Source organism: Sus scrofa, chromosome 5 (genome assembly GCF_054392235.1).
Source record: "Sus scrofa isolate SSC_HxYL_T2T_F1_AM1 chromosome 5, Sscrofa_HxYL_maternal_Yorkshire_Landrace_v2.0, whole genome shotgun sequence".
NCBI lineage: Eukaryota > Metazoa > Chordata > Mammalia > Artiodactyla > Suidae > Sus > Sus scrofa.
Genome location: NC_139387.1, coordinates 6,718,235 through 6,735,169, shown reverse-complemented (window position 1 = coordinate 6,735,169; position 16,935 = coordinate 6,718,235). Strand labels below are relative to the sequence as shown.

At 51.1% G+C, this 16,935-nt stretch overlaps 1 protein-coding gene across 14 annotated transcripts in view; it reads left to right on the top strand.

The window, feature by feature from the left end:
• SREBF2 (sterol regulatory element binding transcription factor 2) overlaps positions 1-16,935 on the top strand; it is a 65,185-nt gene that overhangs the window by 30,566 nt on the left and 17,684 nt on the right. For 6 of the 14 annotated variants that reach the window (XM_084955189.1, XM_021091444.2, XM_084955191.1 and 3 more), the window contains 7 exons: positions 219-440; positions 1,654-1,768; positions 1,994-2,175; positions 6,888-7,080; positions 7,928-8,109; positions 9,314-9,590; positions 12,170-12,339. In XM_084955189.1, the coding sequence (XP_084811315.1) occupies positions 219-440; positions 1,654-1,768; positions 1,994-2,175; positions 6,888-7,080; positions 7,928-8,109; positions 9,314-9,590; positions 12,170-12,339 (1,341 nt within the window). Of the gene's footprint in view, positions 1-218; positions 441-1,653; positions 1,769-1,993; positions 2,176-6,887; positions 7,081-7,927; positions 8,110-9,313; positions 9,591-12,169; positions 16,920-16,935 lie in introns of those variants that run through there. The other 8 variants (XR_014802960.1, XR_014802962.1, XR_014802965.1 and 5 more) reach the window with 8 other exon arrangements.

The window sequence follows — 16,935 nt, the reverse complement described above, 5'->3', positions numbered from 1 at the left end:
CCTGTGATTAATCAGCAGTGATTTGGAAAGGGGCAGAGCACCTGAGGTACGGTGGCTCCTAAGGCTCCTGAACCTGATTTAACCCAGGAAGGCAGTCAGACCACACAGCGCATCTTCAGGTGGTGCCACGTGGCCGAGGCCAGCAGGTTTGTGTTTCGAGGTCGCTTTCCTCAGACTCACCAAGCAGTCCCTCTGCTCTGCATCTGTGTCTGTTCTAGACCCTGGTGGGCAGCAATGGGACCATTCTGACCACAATGCCTGTGATGATGGGGCAAGAGAAAGTGCCCATTAAGCAGGTGCCTGGGGGGGTCAAGCAGCTCGAGCCCCCCAAAGAAGGAGAAAGGCGGACGACACACAACATCATTGAGAAGCGGTACCGCTCCTCCATCAATGACAAAATCATTGAGTTGAAGGACCTGGTCATGGGAACAGATGCCAAGGTAGGTGCCAAGCAGAATGGCGTTTGTGCCCATCATCTCTCCCGTCTTTGCTGCGGGAATTCAGGGAAGAGCCAGGCCCAAGCTGAGTGAAGGCAAGAAAGTTAGAGGTGCTTTCTTATTAACGCATCTCTGTGTCTTAAATTCCAAGATGATTAAATATTAACCGTCGGGGAGCTGGTAAAGCAGTGGCCTGCCTGGACCTTTGACTCTGCTCTGCAGTGATGGTCACAGACACCGGCTGCTCACCGAAGGCCAAGTACCCGGCCGAGTGTACCTTTGAGTCAGCTAATGGCATTTTTGACATGTGTTTGATTGTATTCAGGGATGGCTCGCAATATTTTAACCTTAAGGGAAGAGACAAAATGGCCAAGAGCAGGTAGAGTAGATTGGTTTTTCATACCTTTCTGGTGTTGCACTGAATATATCTTTTGGCTTTGGCACATAGGAGTTTTTTTTCCTATTATCTGTTTATTTTTACCTCTATTTTGCAAGAAAATGTAATTTTCCTTTTAGCCTGCAAATCTGAAAGGTACTAATATACCTTTACTTAACCATCCAGCAGTGCTCTGGTCTTTTGCTTGCCATTTGTTTTCCTTAAAGTTTGTTTTGATGCTAGAATTATTATAAGAAGTGGGAGTAAGAGCTAATATTTAGTGTTACTGTGTGCTAGGCCAGAGTCTAAGCTCTTTACACATATTATTTCATTTAAGCCTCACGGCAAGCCTATGACTCAAAAACTGTCATTATCACTCTTTTATGGAGAAGGAAAGTGAGGCTCAGGGAGTTTCCATCATGACGCAGTGGTTAACAAATCCGACTAGGAACCATGAGGTTGCGGGTTCAGTCCCTAGCCTTGCTCAGTGGGTTAAGGATCCAGCATTGCCGTGAGCTGTGGTGTAGGTCACAGACGCGGCTCAGATCCCACGTTGCTGTGGCTCTGGCGTAGGCCAGTGGCTACAGCTCCAATTCCACCCCTAGCCTGGGAACCTCCATATGCCTCAGGAGCGGCCCTAGAAAAGGCAAAAAAAAGTCAAAAAGAAAAAGAAAGAAAGTGAGGCTCAGAGACATTGAGTAACTTGTCCTGGGTTGCACAGTTAAAAGTGAGAACCTGAACCCTGCACCTCCCACTCCAGAACCTGAGCTCAGGGCCTCTGCTCTCCTCACTGCAGGCTGATCTGATGCTGCTGTGTTTTTCACCCATCTCCCTTCCCAGATGCACAAGTCTGGTGTTTTGAGGAAGGCCATTGACTACATCAAGTATTTGCAGCAGGTCAATCATAAACTGCGCCAGGAGAACATGGTGCTGAAGCTGGCAAATCAGAAGAACAGTGAGTGTGCTCGTTGAGAAAAGGGTTTCAGATCTTCTGGTTGTGGGCCGAGTCCTGTGCTGGGCACGGGGGACTTCTCACCGATATGTGTAGATGCCCTCAGGGGCGAAGCAGGGGCAGGGGCAGGGGCAGGGGCTGGGGTGGTGCGTCCCTCACCCAGCCCCGCCCCAGCCCAGGTGGGACGTTGTAAAGCGGACCATGTGCGAGGTGGGCTTTTCTTTGCAGAGCTCTTGAAAGGCATCGACCTGGGCAGCCTGGTGGACAATGACGTGGACCTGAAGATTGATGACTTTAATCAGAATGTCCTTCTGATGTCACCTCCGGCCTCTGACTCAGGGTCCCAGGCGGGCTTCTCCCCCTACTCCATCGACTCTGAGCCAGGAAGCCCTCTGTTGGATGATGCAAAGGTAATGAGCTTTTGAAATCCCCTGACCCCTGGAATCTCTCCCGTCTCCCCTGAGTTACTAGAGGAGAGGCCACAGACAGAGGCCCAGGCCAGGTGTGCAGAGGCCCTGGGCTGGAGAGGAACAAGGATATTGTGAAATTAGCCAGGTACTGGGGAATAAAGAAAAAGAAAACCGACTCTGTGTGGGAAGACAGCCTCCGGTTTTATGGGTTCTTGCTGAAAGGGCCCATCAGAGAGGAATAAGGGCCAGATCCAGGACGGGAACACGCAGCAGCTGGCGTGGAGCTAGAGCTGCTGGAGGCACCTCATTACTTCCCTTGCCCGTAATGAGCCTGGCAAGACCACTTTGGGAGGTTGATAGTTGGGCTGGATGCGGCTGCCTCTGGGTCCTCTTCAGGAAATTGCAATTTGCAGTCTAACAGACAACATTCCTACCAAGGGCCTGTAATTGTAGAAGAAAGCCCTTGGCAATTGTTTGATGGAATTAGTTAGAAAAGGCTCAAGCCTAATGATCTTCCCAGGAACCTGTGCAGACCGCTGTGGTTAATACCACATTTTGACATTGGCGGTTTCTGGCTCCGAAAGCACCAGGTGCCCTTCTAGCATAAGTTTTTGATCAGGCTTGGGTTTTTTTTTTTGTTTGGTTGGTTGGTTTGGTTTTTTTTGGTGGTGTTTTTGTTTTTTATATCATGTACTTAATTTTATTAAGGAAGTTCTATTTTGAAAAATTTTATAAACTATGATTCAGTTGGGTAGCAAAAGTCCATATGGCATATACTTTGAAGTAGCCAGCTATCTGAATCATCAGGAGAAATTTTCAAATGGTTTTAGAGCACTGAAAAGGAGTGGTGTGGTGTATACACACTGGAAGTCAGGGGAGATCTGGCTCCATCCTCCCTCCACCCCCCGGACTCCCTGGGCCGGCAGGGGCTCTGCCTCCACTTCCCCCTCTGTAGAAAGGGGAGAAAACAAAACAGTGTTGTAGTTTCAGGAAGGCCAAGCTCCTGTAGATATATTCACGCTGAAGTGTTGTGCCCTTTAACCAGCTTGGCGTTAGAGTTTATATGTGATAAAATACATCTGTTTTAGTGTCAGACCGTACGATGAGTTTCAGCAAATGTACACTTTTGTAGCTCTCACAGTAATCAAGATAGATACAGATTAAAAGCTGAAAACGTTTCTTCTAAGGTTAGGAACAAGACAAGTGTGCCCACTTTCACCACTTTTATTCAATGTCGAATTAGAGGTCCTCGCCACAGCTCAAGAAAAAGAAGTAAAAGGAATCCAAATTGGAAAGGAAGAAGTAAAACCATCACTGTTTGCAGATGACATGATACTATATTTAGAAAATCCTAAAGAGATCAGAAAAAAAACTATTAGAACTAACAAATTTAGTGAAGTTGTAGGATACAAAATTAATATACAGAAATCTGGGAGTTCCTGTCGTGGCGCAGTGGTTAACGAATCCGACTAGGAACCATGAGGTTGCAGGTTTGATCCCTGGCCTTGCTCAGTGGATTAAGGATCCAGCGTTGCTGTGAGCTGTGGTGTAGTTCGCAGACGTGGCTCGAATCCCGCATTGCTGTGGCTCTGACGGCTACAGCTCTGATTAGACCCCTAGCCTGGAAACCTCCATATGCTGAGGGAGCCGCCCAAGAAATGGCAAAAAAGACAAAAAAAAAAAACACCCAGAAATCTGTTACATTTCTAAACACTAACAACAGAGTATAGGAAAGAGAAATTAAGAAAACAGTGTCATTTACAATTACATTGAAAAGAATAAAATGCCTAGGAATAAATCTAACCAAGTAGGTAAAAGACTTGTGCTTGAAAAACTATGAGATACTGATGAAAGAAATTGAACATGACACAAACAGATGAAGAAAATATAGGAGTTCCCGTAGTGGCACAGAGGAAATGAATCCGACTGGGAACCATGAGATTGTGGGTTCAGTCCCTGGCTTTGCTCAGTATATTAAGGATCTGGTGTTGCCCTGAGCTGTGGTGTAGATCTCAGACGTGGCTCGGATCTGGTGTTGCTGTTGCTGTGGCTGTGGTGTAGGCCAGTGGCTGTAGCTCCAATTAGACGCCTAGCCTGGGAACCTCCATATGCCACGGGTGCGGCCCTGAAAAGAAACAAACAAAAAAATATCACGGTCATGGATTGGAAAAATTAATACTATTAAAATGGCCATACTTGTCAAGGCAATCTACTGATTCAGTGCAATCCCTATCAAATTACCAATGACATTTTTTTCACAGAACTAGAGCAAATAATTCCAAATTTGTATGGAAACACAAAAGACCCCAAGTAGCCAAAACACTTTTGAGAAAGAAGGCTAGAAATAGCATGTTCTCTGATTTCAAACTACAGTGGTCAAAACAGTGTGGACTGGCCCCAAAACAGACACATAGATCAATGGAGCAGAATAGAAAGCCTAGAAATAAACACATACTGATATGTCAATTCATCTATGACAAAGGAGGCAAGAATATACAAAGGAGAAGTGACAGACAGCTTCTTCACTAAATGGTGCTGAGAAAATAGGACAGCTCCATGCAAAAGAATCAACTGGACTACTTTCTCACACCATGTACAGAAATAAAGTCAAATGGATTAAAGACTATGTGTAAGACCTGAAACCATAAAACTCCTAGAAGAAAACACAGGCAGTATGCTCTTTGTCATTGGTCCTAGCAATGTTTTTTTGGATATGTTTCCTCAGGCAAGAGAAACAAAAGCAAATATAAACAAATGGGACAACATCAAACTAAAAGAGCTTTTGCACAGGGAAGGAAACTATCAACAAAACAAAAAGGCAGCCTACTGAATGGAAGAAGATATTTGCAAACTGTATCTCTGATAAGGGGTTAATATCTAAAATATGTAAAGAATTCATAGAACTTAGTGTCAAAAAAAAAACAATTTAAAAATGGGCAGGAGGGAGTTCCTGTCATGGCTCAGCAGAAACGAATCTGACCAGTGTCCATGAGGATGTGGGTTCGATCCCTGGCCTTGCTCTATGGGTTAAGGACCCGGTGTTGCCATGAGTTATTGTGTAGGTCACAGACATGGCTCGGATCCCATGTTACTATGGTTGTGGCATAGGCTGGTGGCTATAGCTCCGATTCAACCTCTAGCCTGGGAGCCTCCAGATGAGGGGGTGCAACACTAAAAAGCAAAAAAAAATAAAAAGAAAAATGGGCAGAAGGGAGGTCTCTGGTGGCTCAGCTGTTTAAGGATCCATTGTTGTCACTGCTGTGGCTCAGGTTGCTCTTGTGGTACAAATTTGATCCCTGGCCCCTGTACTTTTGGTGCAACCAAAAAAAAAAAAAAAAAAAGCAAAGTTCATGAGTAGACATTTTTCGGGAGAACACATACAAATGGCCAACAGGCACATGAGAAGACGCTTCATGTCACTAATCATCAGGGGAAAATGCAAATCAGAATCACAGTGAGATAGCACCTCCCCCCCGTCAGGGTGGCCATCATCAAAAAGACAGCAAATAGCAAGTGTTGGTGAGGATGTGCAAAAGAGGGAACCCTGGTGCACTATTGGTCGGAATGTAAATTGGTGCAGCCACTATGGAAAACAGTATGGAGATTCCTCAAAAAATTTAAAATAGAACTGCTATACAAACCAGCAGTTCCACTTCTGGATATTTATTGGACAGAAACAAAAACATTAATTCAAAAGGCTGTATTACACCCCCAGTATTCATTGCAGCGTTATCTACAGGAGCCTGAGATATGGAACCTAAGTGCCCGTGGGTAGGTGAATGGATAAAGATGTGGGGTACAGGTGCAATGTGCTAGTCAGCCTTAAAGAAAAGAATAAAATCTTGCCATTAGTGACAACATGGATTGGCCCTAGCGGGTGTTATATGCTAAATTTAATGAGTCAGACAGAGGAAGAGAAATATTTGTAATTTCAGTTAAATGTGGACTCTAAAAATCAAAACAAATGAACACAACAAAACAAAGAGACTCACAGATCCTGAGAACAAATGGGTGATTGCCAGAGAGGAAGGGGTTGGGATGGGAGGGTGAGCGGAAGAGGAGAGAGAGATAAAGAGATACAAGCGTCCAGTCACAGGGATGAAATACACACCCTGGGGATACAGTCAGTGATGCTGTGGTCCTTTTGTGTGGTGACAGCTGGTACCTAGACAACGTGGGGGTGCTGTAATGTATAAAGATAGCAAGTCACTATAATTTATTGAGTTGTGCACCCAGAACCAGCACAGTGTGGTAGGTCAGTTATACTTCAGTTTAAAAAATAATAATAAGTGAATAAATCGCTAGTCAAAAAAATGATGAAGAACGTATTTATCTCGCTTCAACACACACCTTCGCAGGAAGTTCACACACCCGTCCAGCCTCAGACAACTTCCGATCTTTTTTGCCACATCAGATTAGTTTGCCTGTTGTGGGATTAGGCAGAAACGAGTCGCGGGGTGTTCTCTGTTGTGATCGAGCTCCTCAGCCCCTGGTTGTGGCATTCTTCTCCCAGGTGGCAGGAGGGCCAGTGTCCTGGGGTCTGAGCAGCCCTAGGAGGGTGAGCCTCTTAGTTCCCTCCTGGTTTTAGTCCCATCTGACCCAAGGGGCTTGAAGTTAAATCTCACAGTCTGATTCTGATATACAGGTATGGAAGTAAAATGCTGTCTAAACGCACGCAGTATTCATTCTAACCTTGTGGCCCCGTTTTGAAGGTCAAAGACGAGCCAGACTCTCCTCCTGTAGCGCTGGGCATGGTGGACCGCTCGCGAATCCTGCTGTGTGTCCTCACCTTCCTGTGCCTCTCCTTCAACCCCCTGACCGCCCTGCTGCAGTGGGGAGGGGCCCACGACGCGGACCCGCACCCACACTCAGGTTCTGGCCGCAGCGTACTGTCGCTTGAGTCAGGTAGGCAGAGGGCCACCAGGCGTGGGTGGGCTGCTGTGGCAGGACAAGGCCCTGTGTGCACCTGCCCGGCTCGTCCTCCAGGCCCAGGGGGTGTTGGTGGTGCTTCCTCATCCACTCACCTCTGAGAAGGGCCGGCAGAAGTAGCATTTTGAAAGTAATAGGGCAGGAGTTCCCATCGTGGCGCAGTGGAAACGAATCCCACTAGGAACCATGACATTGCGGGTTCCATCCCTGGCCTCGCTCAGTGCGTTAAGGATCCAGCATTGCCGTGAGCTGTGGTGTAGGTCGCAGACACGGCTTGGATCCTGCGTTGCTGTGGTGTAGGCCGGCAGCTGTAGCTTTGACTAGACCCCTAGCCTGGGACCCACCATATGCCGTAGGTGTGGCCCTAAAATGTCAAAAAAAAAAAAAAAAAAAAAAAAAAAAGGCAAACCCAAGGTCAGTCAGAAAGAGCAGAGGAAATCAGGGCCCCGCACTACCACAGTTGTGGGGGCCAGGGGTGGGCCTTTTGAGGGAGGATGTGCTCTTACTGCCGGAGTCGTTATGCCAGTGGCCTAAGCCCACCTTGTTTAACCTTCGTGAAGCTCTTCTCCATGGTGACGAGGGCTGCTGGGTTCCCACTTAGGTTCTAGAGCTGTCCCACATTTGCCTGTGGTGTGGATTAAGGTGCCCTAAGCACTTAGACACTGTTGGTAAATGTAGCAGTCTTGACATCTGCCCTTTTTCTGGAAATGAGGTAGGAGTCTCTTTGCTCTCATGCTGCCGGGGTTGGTCACGTGCCCTGCAGGCTCCCAGGGCCGCTTCAGGGGGCCCTTCCTCAGGGCTCAGCGGGGATGCTCCTCCTTAGGTTCTGGGGGCTGGTTTGACTGGATGGTGCCCACGCTGCTCTTGTGGCTGGTAAATGGTGTGATCGTCCTGAGCGTCTTTGTGAAGCTGCTGGTCCACGGGGAGCCAGTGATCCGGCCACATTCGCGCTCCTCAGTCACCTTCTGGAGGCACCGGAAGCAGGCAGACCTGGACCTCGCCCGGGTGAGTTCTGCGGCCCCCTTTCCCCAGCCTCCCCCGGGCTCGGTCCTTAACTCAGCAGCATGTGTCCTGTACCCCAGTGCATAAAAGTACTCCAGGGGACCCAGGGGGGGAAGGGACCCCGCCCCAGCAGTCAGGGCAGTGGAGGCCAGGGCGCCGGGGGAAGCCATCCCTGGACGGGAGGTGATCTCCAGTCTGGTATGACAGGGAGCCCACGAAGTGTGGTGGGAGCTTGGGCACAAGAGATGAGCGTTGGCTGAAGGAATCTGGGGCTTGGGCCGAGCCGTCACGGGCAGAAAGGACCTTCCCGGTGGCGAGGAGGGCTTGGGGACTGGCGAGTAGACGGTACAACCGGTGTGTAGGATGTGTTGGGGGTGGGGGAGGCTAAGCTTATAGTGGAGCCAGGGCCCGAGTCAATGAGGTGTTTGTTCAGTAACTGATTTGGGGCTTTTTCTCCAGTTCTCTGGAGAATCAAGAAAGTTTTTGAGCAGGAAAATTAGCTGAAAGTGTTCTTCTGAAATCAACAAAGGAGTTTTGGGGAAGGATTTGGGGCAATTCACAGCACTGGAGGAAGACTTAAACATCCATGTCTCTGGAGGAACAAGAACCAGGACAGCCCTCAGCAGCAGCAGCCACGGGCTTGCTCTCCTGCCGCAAGCTGCATTACCCACAAGAGAATCTGACCAGCCAGCCCGTCTGTTCCACAGCCCCGGAACTGTGGGCCGTGTCCGGGGCTGTGGCTGCAAAATGTAGATGTGGTTGTTGGGGGTCTACCCCTTAGAGCAGGGTGATTCCCCAAGAAAGGCGTCCCCAGATGTACCTCCTCGAGGCAGGTGCAGGCCTGTGTTTGACAGATGCCTTCTGGTGCTGTGTGAAGGGATGGGGAGATACAGTGCACAGAGCGAGGGGGGGGGCTCCTAGAAGAGATCGGGTGGCAGGTGGCCAGGACCTGGAATTCATGAATTCAAGAAAGACTTGAGATGTAAAATGGAAGGAAAGTGGCTGTGACAGTGACTCAGAGATGGGGGAGGCTGGAAGCAGTGGTGGCTCCCTCTGGACATGCTGAGAGGGCACTGAGGGTGAGAAGGCCCTGGACCGGGGTGACTCAGGCAGGTCGGGGGCAGATCAGGAATTTGTATTTCTAACAAGCAGAATGAAAAGGCCGCCTCGAGGCCAGCGAACGTTGCACCTTCTTGCTGTTTGCTAGGGGGATTTTGCAGCTGCCGCTGCAAACCTGCAAACCTGCCTGTCGGTGCTGGGCCGGGCACTGCCCACCTCCCGCCTGGACCTGGCCTGCAGCCTCTCCTGGAACGTGATTCGCTACAGCCTGCAGAAGCTGCGCCTGGTACGCTGGCTGCTCAAGAAGGTCTTCCAGCACCGGCGGGCCACCCCAGCCACCTCGGCAGGCTTTGAGGATGAAGCCAAGAGCAGCGCCCGGGATGCAGCCCTGGCCTATCACAGGCTGCACCAGCTGCACATCACAGGTGAGGGTGGCCAGCCTTGCCCAGCCTGCCTCGAGGTGCCACCTGCCATCTCCCCACCTGGCTTGGTTTGCTAGTTTTCTGCCCCAGTTGAATGAAGTCGCCTTTACACTGTTCATTTAAGATGATTAGACAGACCTTCCACCCACAGCCGTGGCTGCAAAGATTGTAGTTCGTCAGTTTAAGAGGCACGTTTTTTCCCAGTAACAATGTCTACACTTGGCTGTGTCCTCTACGCATAGAATGTCACGGTGGAGTTGGCAGTGTTTTTCCCTTGGTGGTACTTAAATTAATGGTGAAACTTAAAATTGATGCCATCTTAGATTCAATGAAATATGATCATTTATTCCCTCGACATACTCCTGCTACGGTAGAGAAGCAGACAGGTCAGCAAGTGAATGCCAGTTCATTGTGGTAGAGGCAGCAGAAGGTTTGGGTTGCAGTCGGGAGGGAAAGGGTACTTGTTGGGGCGGCTTTCAGGAAAGGCTTTCTGGAAAGTCTTGATGTGTATGGAAGAAGGAGTGCAGAGTTCACCAGCTCTGCACAGGCGCGTGTGCCTTCCACGCAGAAGGATGTTCCCAAGGAGGAGCCCCACCTGGGTGGCTCTTGGGAAGAATGGTCCCCAAGTGGGCTGTGCAAGGGGAGGGCGATGGGAGCCGCACGGGGAAGGGCATGGCGGCTTCAGATCGGTGCCCCTGGAGCTGTGAAGTTTCCCTCGGACGGAGAGGGTTAAGACCAGCTTTGGGGAGGCCTCGTAGAAGCTAATGCTGAGACGGTTTCCTGGTTTCTCGAGAGAGTTTGGGTGAATGGTGTTGCCACCACAAAGGCGAGGAAAACAGGAAGCAGGTGAGGAGTTCTGCTTGGGGCACTTGCCTGCGAGACACTGGGGGGCGGGGGGGCGGGGGGGTGCCGAATCCGCCATCCAAGAAAAGGAGCGGGTCTGTGGCCTGCAGGTGGGATGAAAACCAGGGGAGCTTGTGGTGAAAGGGGGTCCCTCGAGAAGGAGACCTGCATGGGAAGGACAGGCAGGGGACAGGGAGTTGGGCAGAAGCTGCCCGAGAGGGGACAGTTGGAGCAGTCAGGCTTGGTGTAGGGGGAGCAAAGTCAGAGAGAGTTCAGGACGGGAGGTTCCTGAGGGGCCCTGTGATAGGATGAGGGCAGAGGGCAGCAGGGCACGGGGTCACGGGAAGGGGATGGGAGGCCTGGTGGCTGAGGGAGCTCCCGCTTGGAAGTGGGGTGGTGCCAGGCCCCAGGGTGAACGGGAGACAGAGACGGGCCAGCGGAGGTGCCCCGTCTGCAGATCTTGCCTGCGTCTCTCTCCTGTCGGGGCCCCTGGGGGAGGAACAAGCCCTGTCCCAGGCCTCTGATCAGGAGGCTGCAGCGGGTTCAGCATTCCTGCTGGGATGGTTCACATCGCTCATTCCCGCCACATTCATGGAACAAGCACTCTGTGGGCCTGGCCCTGAGCAAGGCACCGAGAGGACAGCGGGGACCAAAACATGGTCCCCACACAGCCCCTCCCTCCCCTGGGGAAGATGCCTCTTGCGGGAGGCCTGGCTGCGCCACCGTCTTACCTTCGACGTGGGCTCAGCTTCCCCGCCTGTCCTCAGCAAAGCGAGGTGACCACTTGTCCTGGCCACCTCCCAGCCCTGCAGTGAGGACCAGAGCAAGCGGCAGCGTGCGAGCCTCAGAGCCTGGCTGGGCCCTCGGGCCTGAGCAAGGGCACTTTGGTCCTGGGCTTTAGGGTCACCGCAGATGGGCTGTTGGGCCTCTGCTGGCCTTCTGCCTCCTCACCCAAGGCGTGTCCGGCTGTCACCGCTCAGTTTTGTGTTGCTTCTCTCTCTCGAAAGGGTGTCTGTTCATATATTGTGGGGTCTTGCTGAATGAAAATCAATTCTCATCAGTTTGGTGGGGGGTTTTTTTGTTTTTTTTTGTTTTTTGGTATGTGTTTTTTTTTGTCTTTCTGTCTTTTCTGGGGCTGCACCCGCGGCATATCGAAGTTCCCAGGCTAGGGGTCCAATCAGAGCTATAGCCACTGGCCTACACCAGAGCCACAGCAACGCCAGATCCGAGCCATGTCTGCAACCTACACCGCAGCTCACGGCAACGCCGGATCCTTAACCCACTGAGCGAGGCCAGGGATCGAACTCACAACCTCATGATTCCTAGTTGGATTCATTAACCACTGAGCCACGTGGGAACTCCTCAGTTTGGGTTTTTTAATGTTATTACCTCTCTTGCAACATTTGGAGGCATAGGACTGTATTAGCAGAGCGTGACCACGCCGTTGACACAGTTTGGGAAACGTCACAGTTTGTGCTTCCGAGTTCTGTGCACCAGCCTGCAGTCAGAACCACGCCATTTACACAGGGCCGGGGGCCGGGGGCCGGGGGCCAGGCACTGGCCATGCATTTCCCTTGTCCCCAACACCCTGTGAGGTGGAAGAGCACACAGCCACTGAGTCACAGAGGCTGATGGCCCATCCAGCACTGTCTGATCTTAGAGTTCACATGCTCTGTGCTCGAGAAAGCGGGAAAAAGTGGGACTCTGTCAACGTTCCTTACCCGCTTCTGCCACCACAGGCAAGCTTCCAGTGGGATCGGCCTGCTCAGACGTACACATGGCCTTGTGCGCCGTGAACCTGGCTGAATGTGCCGAGGAGAAGATCCCGCCCAGCACGCTCGTTGAGATCCATCTGACGGCCGCCATGGGGCTCAAGACCCGGTGCGGAGGCAAGCTGGGCTTCCTGGCCGTGAGTATCCCTCAGTTCCCTCATGGGACCCTTCACTGAGCGCCCTTCCCAGCCAGGAGCCAGGGTGCAAAAATAGTGGTGTGCCCTGCCCTTGGGTGCTGACCACCTAGGGGCGAGGTGGGTCATTCCGCAAAGGCTACGGCCCTGAACAGCAGTCCGACCTGCCTCCTCGGGGCCCTTCCAAGAGTTTGAGTGCCTTGAGGTGAAACGATGGATAGAGTCGGTGATACAGAGTGACCTCTATTCAGGTGGTGGTGGTGGTGTCTTTTTAGGGCTGCACCTGCGGCATATGGAGGTTTCCAGGCTAGGGGTCTAGTCAGGGCTGCAGCTGCCAGCCTACACCACAGCCACAGCCACGCCAGGTCCAAGGTGCGTCGTGACCTACACCACAGCTCTGGGCAATACCAGATCCCCAATCCACTGAGCGAGGCCTGGGATTGAACCCTCATCCTCGTGGATACTAGTCAGGTTCATTACCTCTGAGCCACGACAGGAACTCCTCAGGTGTTCTCTGTGTGGAATCTTCTGGTTGTGGCTCCTGGTTCTTTTATTCACTCAGAGGGTGTTTTAGTTGCTACCCTGTGTGATCATAGCAGTACAGGCCCAGAAAAGGCAAACAACGTACGTAGAACAAGGAGCCCAAGTCAGACCCTGGGTGGGAATGGGGTTTCAGGCGCCTCCAGTGTGCCTGGCACAGGGCCAGCCTCAGGAATTCACAGTCCTTCTTACCGACTAGTTCACGGCGTCCGCTGCCCTCAGGCTTTGTCTCAGCGCGGCGGACACAGGCGTGTTTCACTCGGTGCCTGTTGGGGGTGGGCTGCCCAGCACATCAGCTGAGTGCAGAACAGAACCATCACGTGGCCCCGTTCGTTTCCAGAGCTCAGTCGTGGTGCTGCTGGGCTGAGAACGAGCAGGAATGTGCCCTGTGGTGACACTGATGTTTCATGAAGTGTGTCACCATGATCTGGGTGACAGAGGGCATGGGAGAGCCTGGTGTACTTTCTATGTCTCCACCCTGTTTCCAAGACCCAAATAAGACGTTCAAGCCGCACAGGTTACTGGGTCCCTGATCTGGGCCAGGTACTTCCCAGAAAGGGGATGCGGTGGCGAGAAGGACCTTCGCCCTGCCCCGGGGCACACACTGGCTGGCCGGGCATCCAGACCCAGGACCAGGCCTTCAGAGCACCTGGATGAGTGTGAGGCTGGGGCTCATCTGGCTCCCGACCCCGGCTTCGGGCCAGGCCAGGTGGGCTTTCTGGGGGGAGAGAAGCTAGGCTGAGGGCAGGAGGTCAGGCCGCTCCCTCGTTCCTTTGCTTATCCCCGTGCTCTGGGCCGTGACTTCCCTGCCCTCCAAAGTATTTTGAATGAATTGGTTTTATCAAAGTACAACACATATACAGAAAAATATGCACATTTAAACTTAACAGCTTGGAGTTCCCATTGTGGCTCAGCGGTAATGAACCCAACCAGTATCCATGAGGATGTGGGTTTGATCCCTGGCCTCGCTCGGTGGGTTTGGGGTCTGGTGTTACCATGAGCTGTGGTGTAGGTTGCAGATGCACCTCTGCCGTGGCTGTGGCGTAGGCCAGCAGCTGCAGCTCCAATTTGACCCCCAGCCTGGGAACCTCCATATGCCGCTGGAGCAGCCTGAAAAAGCAGGAAAAACCGTTAGCAGCTTGATGAATGTTCACAAAAAGGACTTCCCCATGTAACAAGCGCCCAGATCAAGAAGTGTACGTTCCCTTCCCTTCCCTCCTGCTGCCCCGCAGAGGTAACCATTAATCTGAATTCTGTCGCCGTAGTTTAATCTACTTGTTCTTGTCAACTTTTTGTTGAAGTACAACATACACGTAGAAAACTACGTAAATTGTAAATACACAAGGCGGTGACTTCACAGAATAAATACACCCTCATAACCCGCAGACAGATCGCGGAGCAGAACACAACCAAGACCCCAGAAACGTACCCTGAGCCCCTCTCCGTCCGGCCGGGGTCACCACCACCTCCGCTCCCTCAGATGTCTTATTTCTCTAGACTTCATGTGAGGAAAGTCAGACAGCGCGTGCTCTGTGTGCCTGCCCAGCGTCACGCGTGAGGTCCCTGTGTGTCGTCGCGGGTGGTTACACTTTGCCAGGCTCGCTGCTTCAGAGCGGCCCATGTGTGGCCAGATGCTGACAGGTGGGCTTAGGGCTTACCTCCTGTGCAGACTTACATCAGCAGTGCTGCTGTGACCGTCCCCGTTCAGTTTCGGTGACCGTGGGATGGCACTTCTGGGCCGGCACTGCGGGTCAGTGTGCGTATGTTCAGCCTCAGGAGACACAGCCCGAGTTTCCCAGGGTGCGTGTGCCCGCGGGGGCCTGAGAGCCCCAGTTCCGACCCGCCGAACACGTGATCGTGTGGTTTTCTCGGCCCTTCTGGTGGCGCCTCAGTGTTGTCGTGTGCAGGTCCCAGGCGGCTGAGGAGGTTGAGCACCTTGTCGCTGGGCATTTGACTAGTCTCTTGTGAAAACCCTGTTCAGGCCTTGTCCCTGGTTTGTGTTTGGGATGCCGGCCGGCTTTTTGTTGGTGCGCGGAGCTCGTTCTTCTGCCTGTGAGACTTTGCCGGCCACGGGCCTCGCGTGTGTCTCCTCCGCACTGTGGCCTGGTCGCAGCGGTGCTGATTGATGAGCACGGGTTCTCGGTGTTCATGGGATCTACATTCGTCTTTTCCATAACAGTTAGACATTTTATGTCCTGTTTAATAGATCTTTATCACCTCAGAGTCAGGAAGGTATTCTCCTATGGTGTCTGCTAGACAGTTTATTTTTAATTATTCACACCAGCTCCGTAATCCGCTGGGAACCGATTTTGGTAGGAGTTGGGGGAGTAGGGGTACGAGATCTCCTCTTTTTTCTTTCGTATCTCTCCCTCCCTAGAACGTGTTGTTAAAATGACTGTCCTTCCCCCACCGCACCAAGTGGCACCTTTTGCGTAATTAAATCTCCGTGCATGACGAGTCTGCTTCTGGTCGCTCTAGGCTGTTCTACTGCACCAGCACCGCAGACCCCTAATGGCCAGCTCCTCTCATACGTCTTGATACGTGGAGGAGTCAGTCCTCCCGCTTTAGTGCCTAGTGATTGCCCTGTACCTTCCCGTATCAATTTTATCACCCCAGAAATCCCGCTGAGGCTTTTGGGGTTCTTTTTTTAATGATTTTTATTTTCTCCATTAGAGCTAGTTTACAGTGTTCTGTCAGTTTTCTACAGTACAGCAAAAGAGCCAGTCACACGTACATATATACATTCTTTTTCTCACATTATCCTCCTTCATGCTCCATCATTTGTGACTAGATATAGTTCCCAGTGCTGTTCATTGCTTATCCATTCCAAAGGCAATGGTTTGCATCTATCAACCCCAGATTCCTAGTCCATCCCACTCCCTCTCCCTCCCCCTTGGCAACCACAAGTCTGCTCTCCAAGTCCATGAGTTTCTTTTCTGTGGAAAGGTTCCTTTGTGTCATATATTAGATTCCAGATATAAGTAATATCATATGGTATTTCTCCTTCTGACTTACTTCACTTAGTATGAGAGTCTCTAGTTCCATGTTGCTGCAAATGGCATTATTTTGTTCTTTGTTATAGCTGAGTATTCTATGGTGTATATGCAGCATATCTTCTTTATCCACTCCTCTGTTGATGGACATTTAGGTTGTTTCCATGTCTTGGCTATTGTGAATAGTGCTGCAGTGAATATACGGGTGCAGGTGTCTTTTTCAAGGAACGTTTTGTCCAGATATATGCCCAAGAGTGGGATTGCTGGGTCATACACTAGTCCTGTATTTAGTTTTCTGAGGTACCTCCATACTGTTTTCCATAGTGGTTGTACCAATTTATATTCCCACCAACAGTGCCGGGGGGTTCCCTTTTCTCCACACCCTCTCCGGCATTTGTTATTGTGGACTTATTAACGATGGCCATTCTGACTGGTGCGAGCCACTGGGGTTTTGATTGCCCTTGTTGCTAAGATGCAACCGCTCTTTAAAAGGGCTTCAGCCCATTCGAGGAAGGCAGCACTATTCACAATAGCCAAGAATCGGGAAAATGGTTCCCTTACTGAGCCCCGAAACCCTGGAATATATTTGGTGTGCCTAATAGTGGTTTGAGGTGCATTTCCTCAGAAGAATTTTCTTCCTGCGTATAAGAATATATGTGCGTTATAATTTATTTAATGTGATCATACCAGAAACCCTGTTTTGCCACTTGCCTTTACATCTTGGGCCTCGTTCATTGTTGCCTCCTTGTTCCATCGAGGTACTTGCTCCCAGCACATGTAAATACCGTCCTTGGCTGAGCCACTGAGCTGCTGCTGGGTGGTTGGGTTGTTTCCAGGATTTGCATTTGCAAACAGTGCAAGGACCTCTCCAGGTTAAACCCCCAGAAGTGGTGAAGCTGGATCAAAGAGCATCCGTATCTGGAACGGGAAGGTATTGCCGAATGTGTGTTTTGTGGTAAGGTGGGAAGAGGGAGAGGCCAGTTTCCAAGAAAGTAATGGCCCCTTTTATCCATTTGCTTCTCTGGGGATGAGAATAAACACGAGACCTGGATCCAAGTTCTTTCTT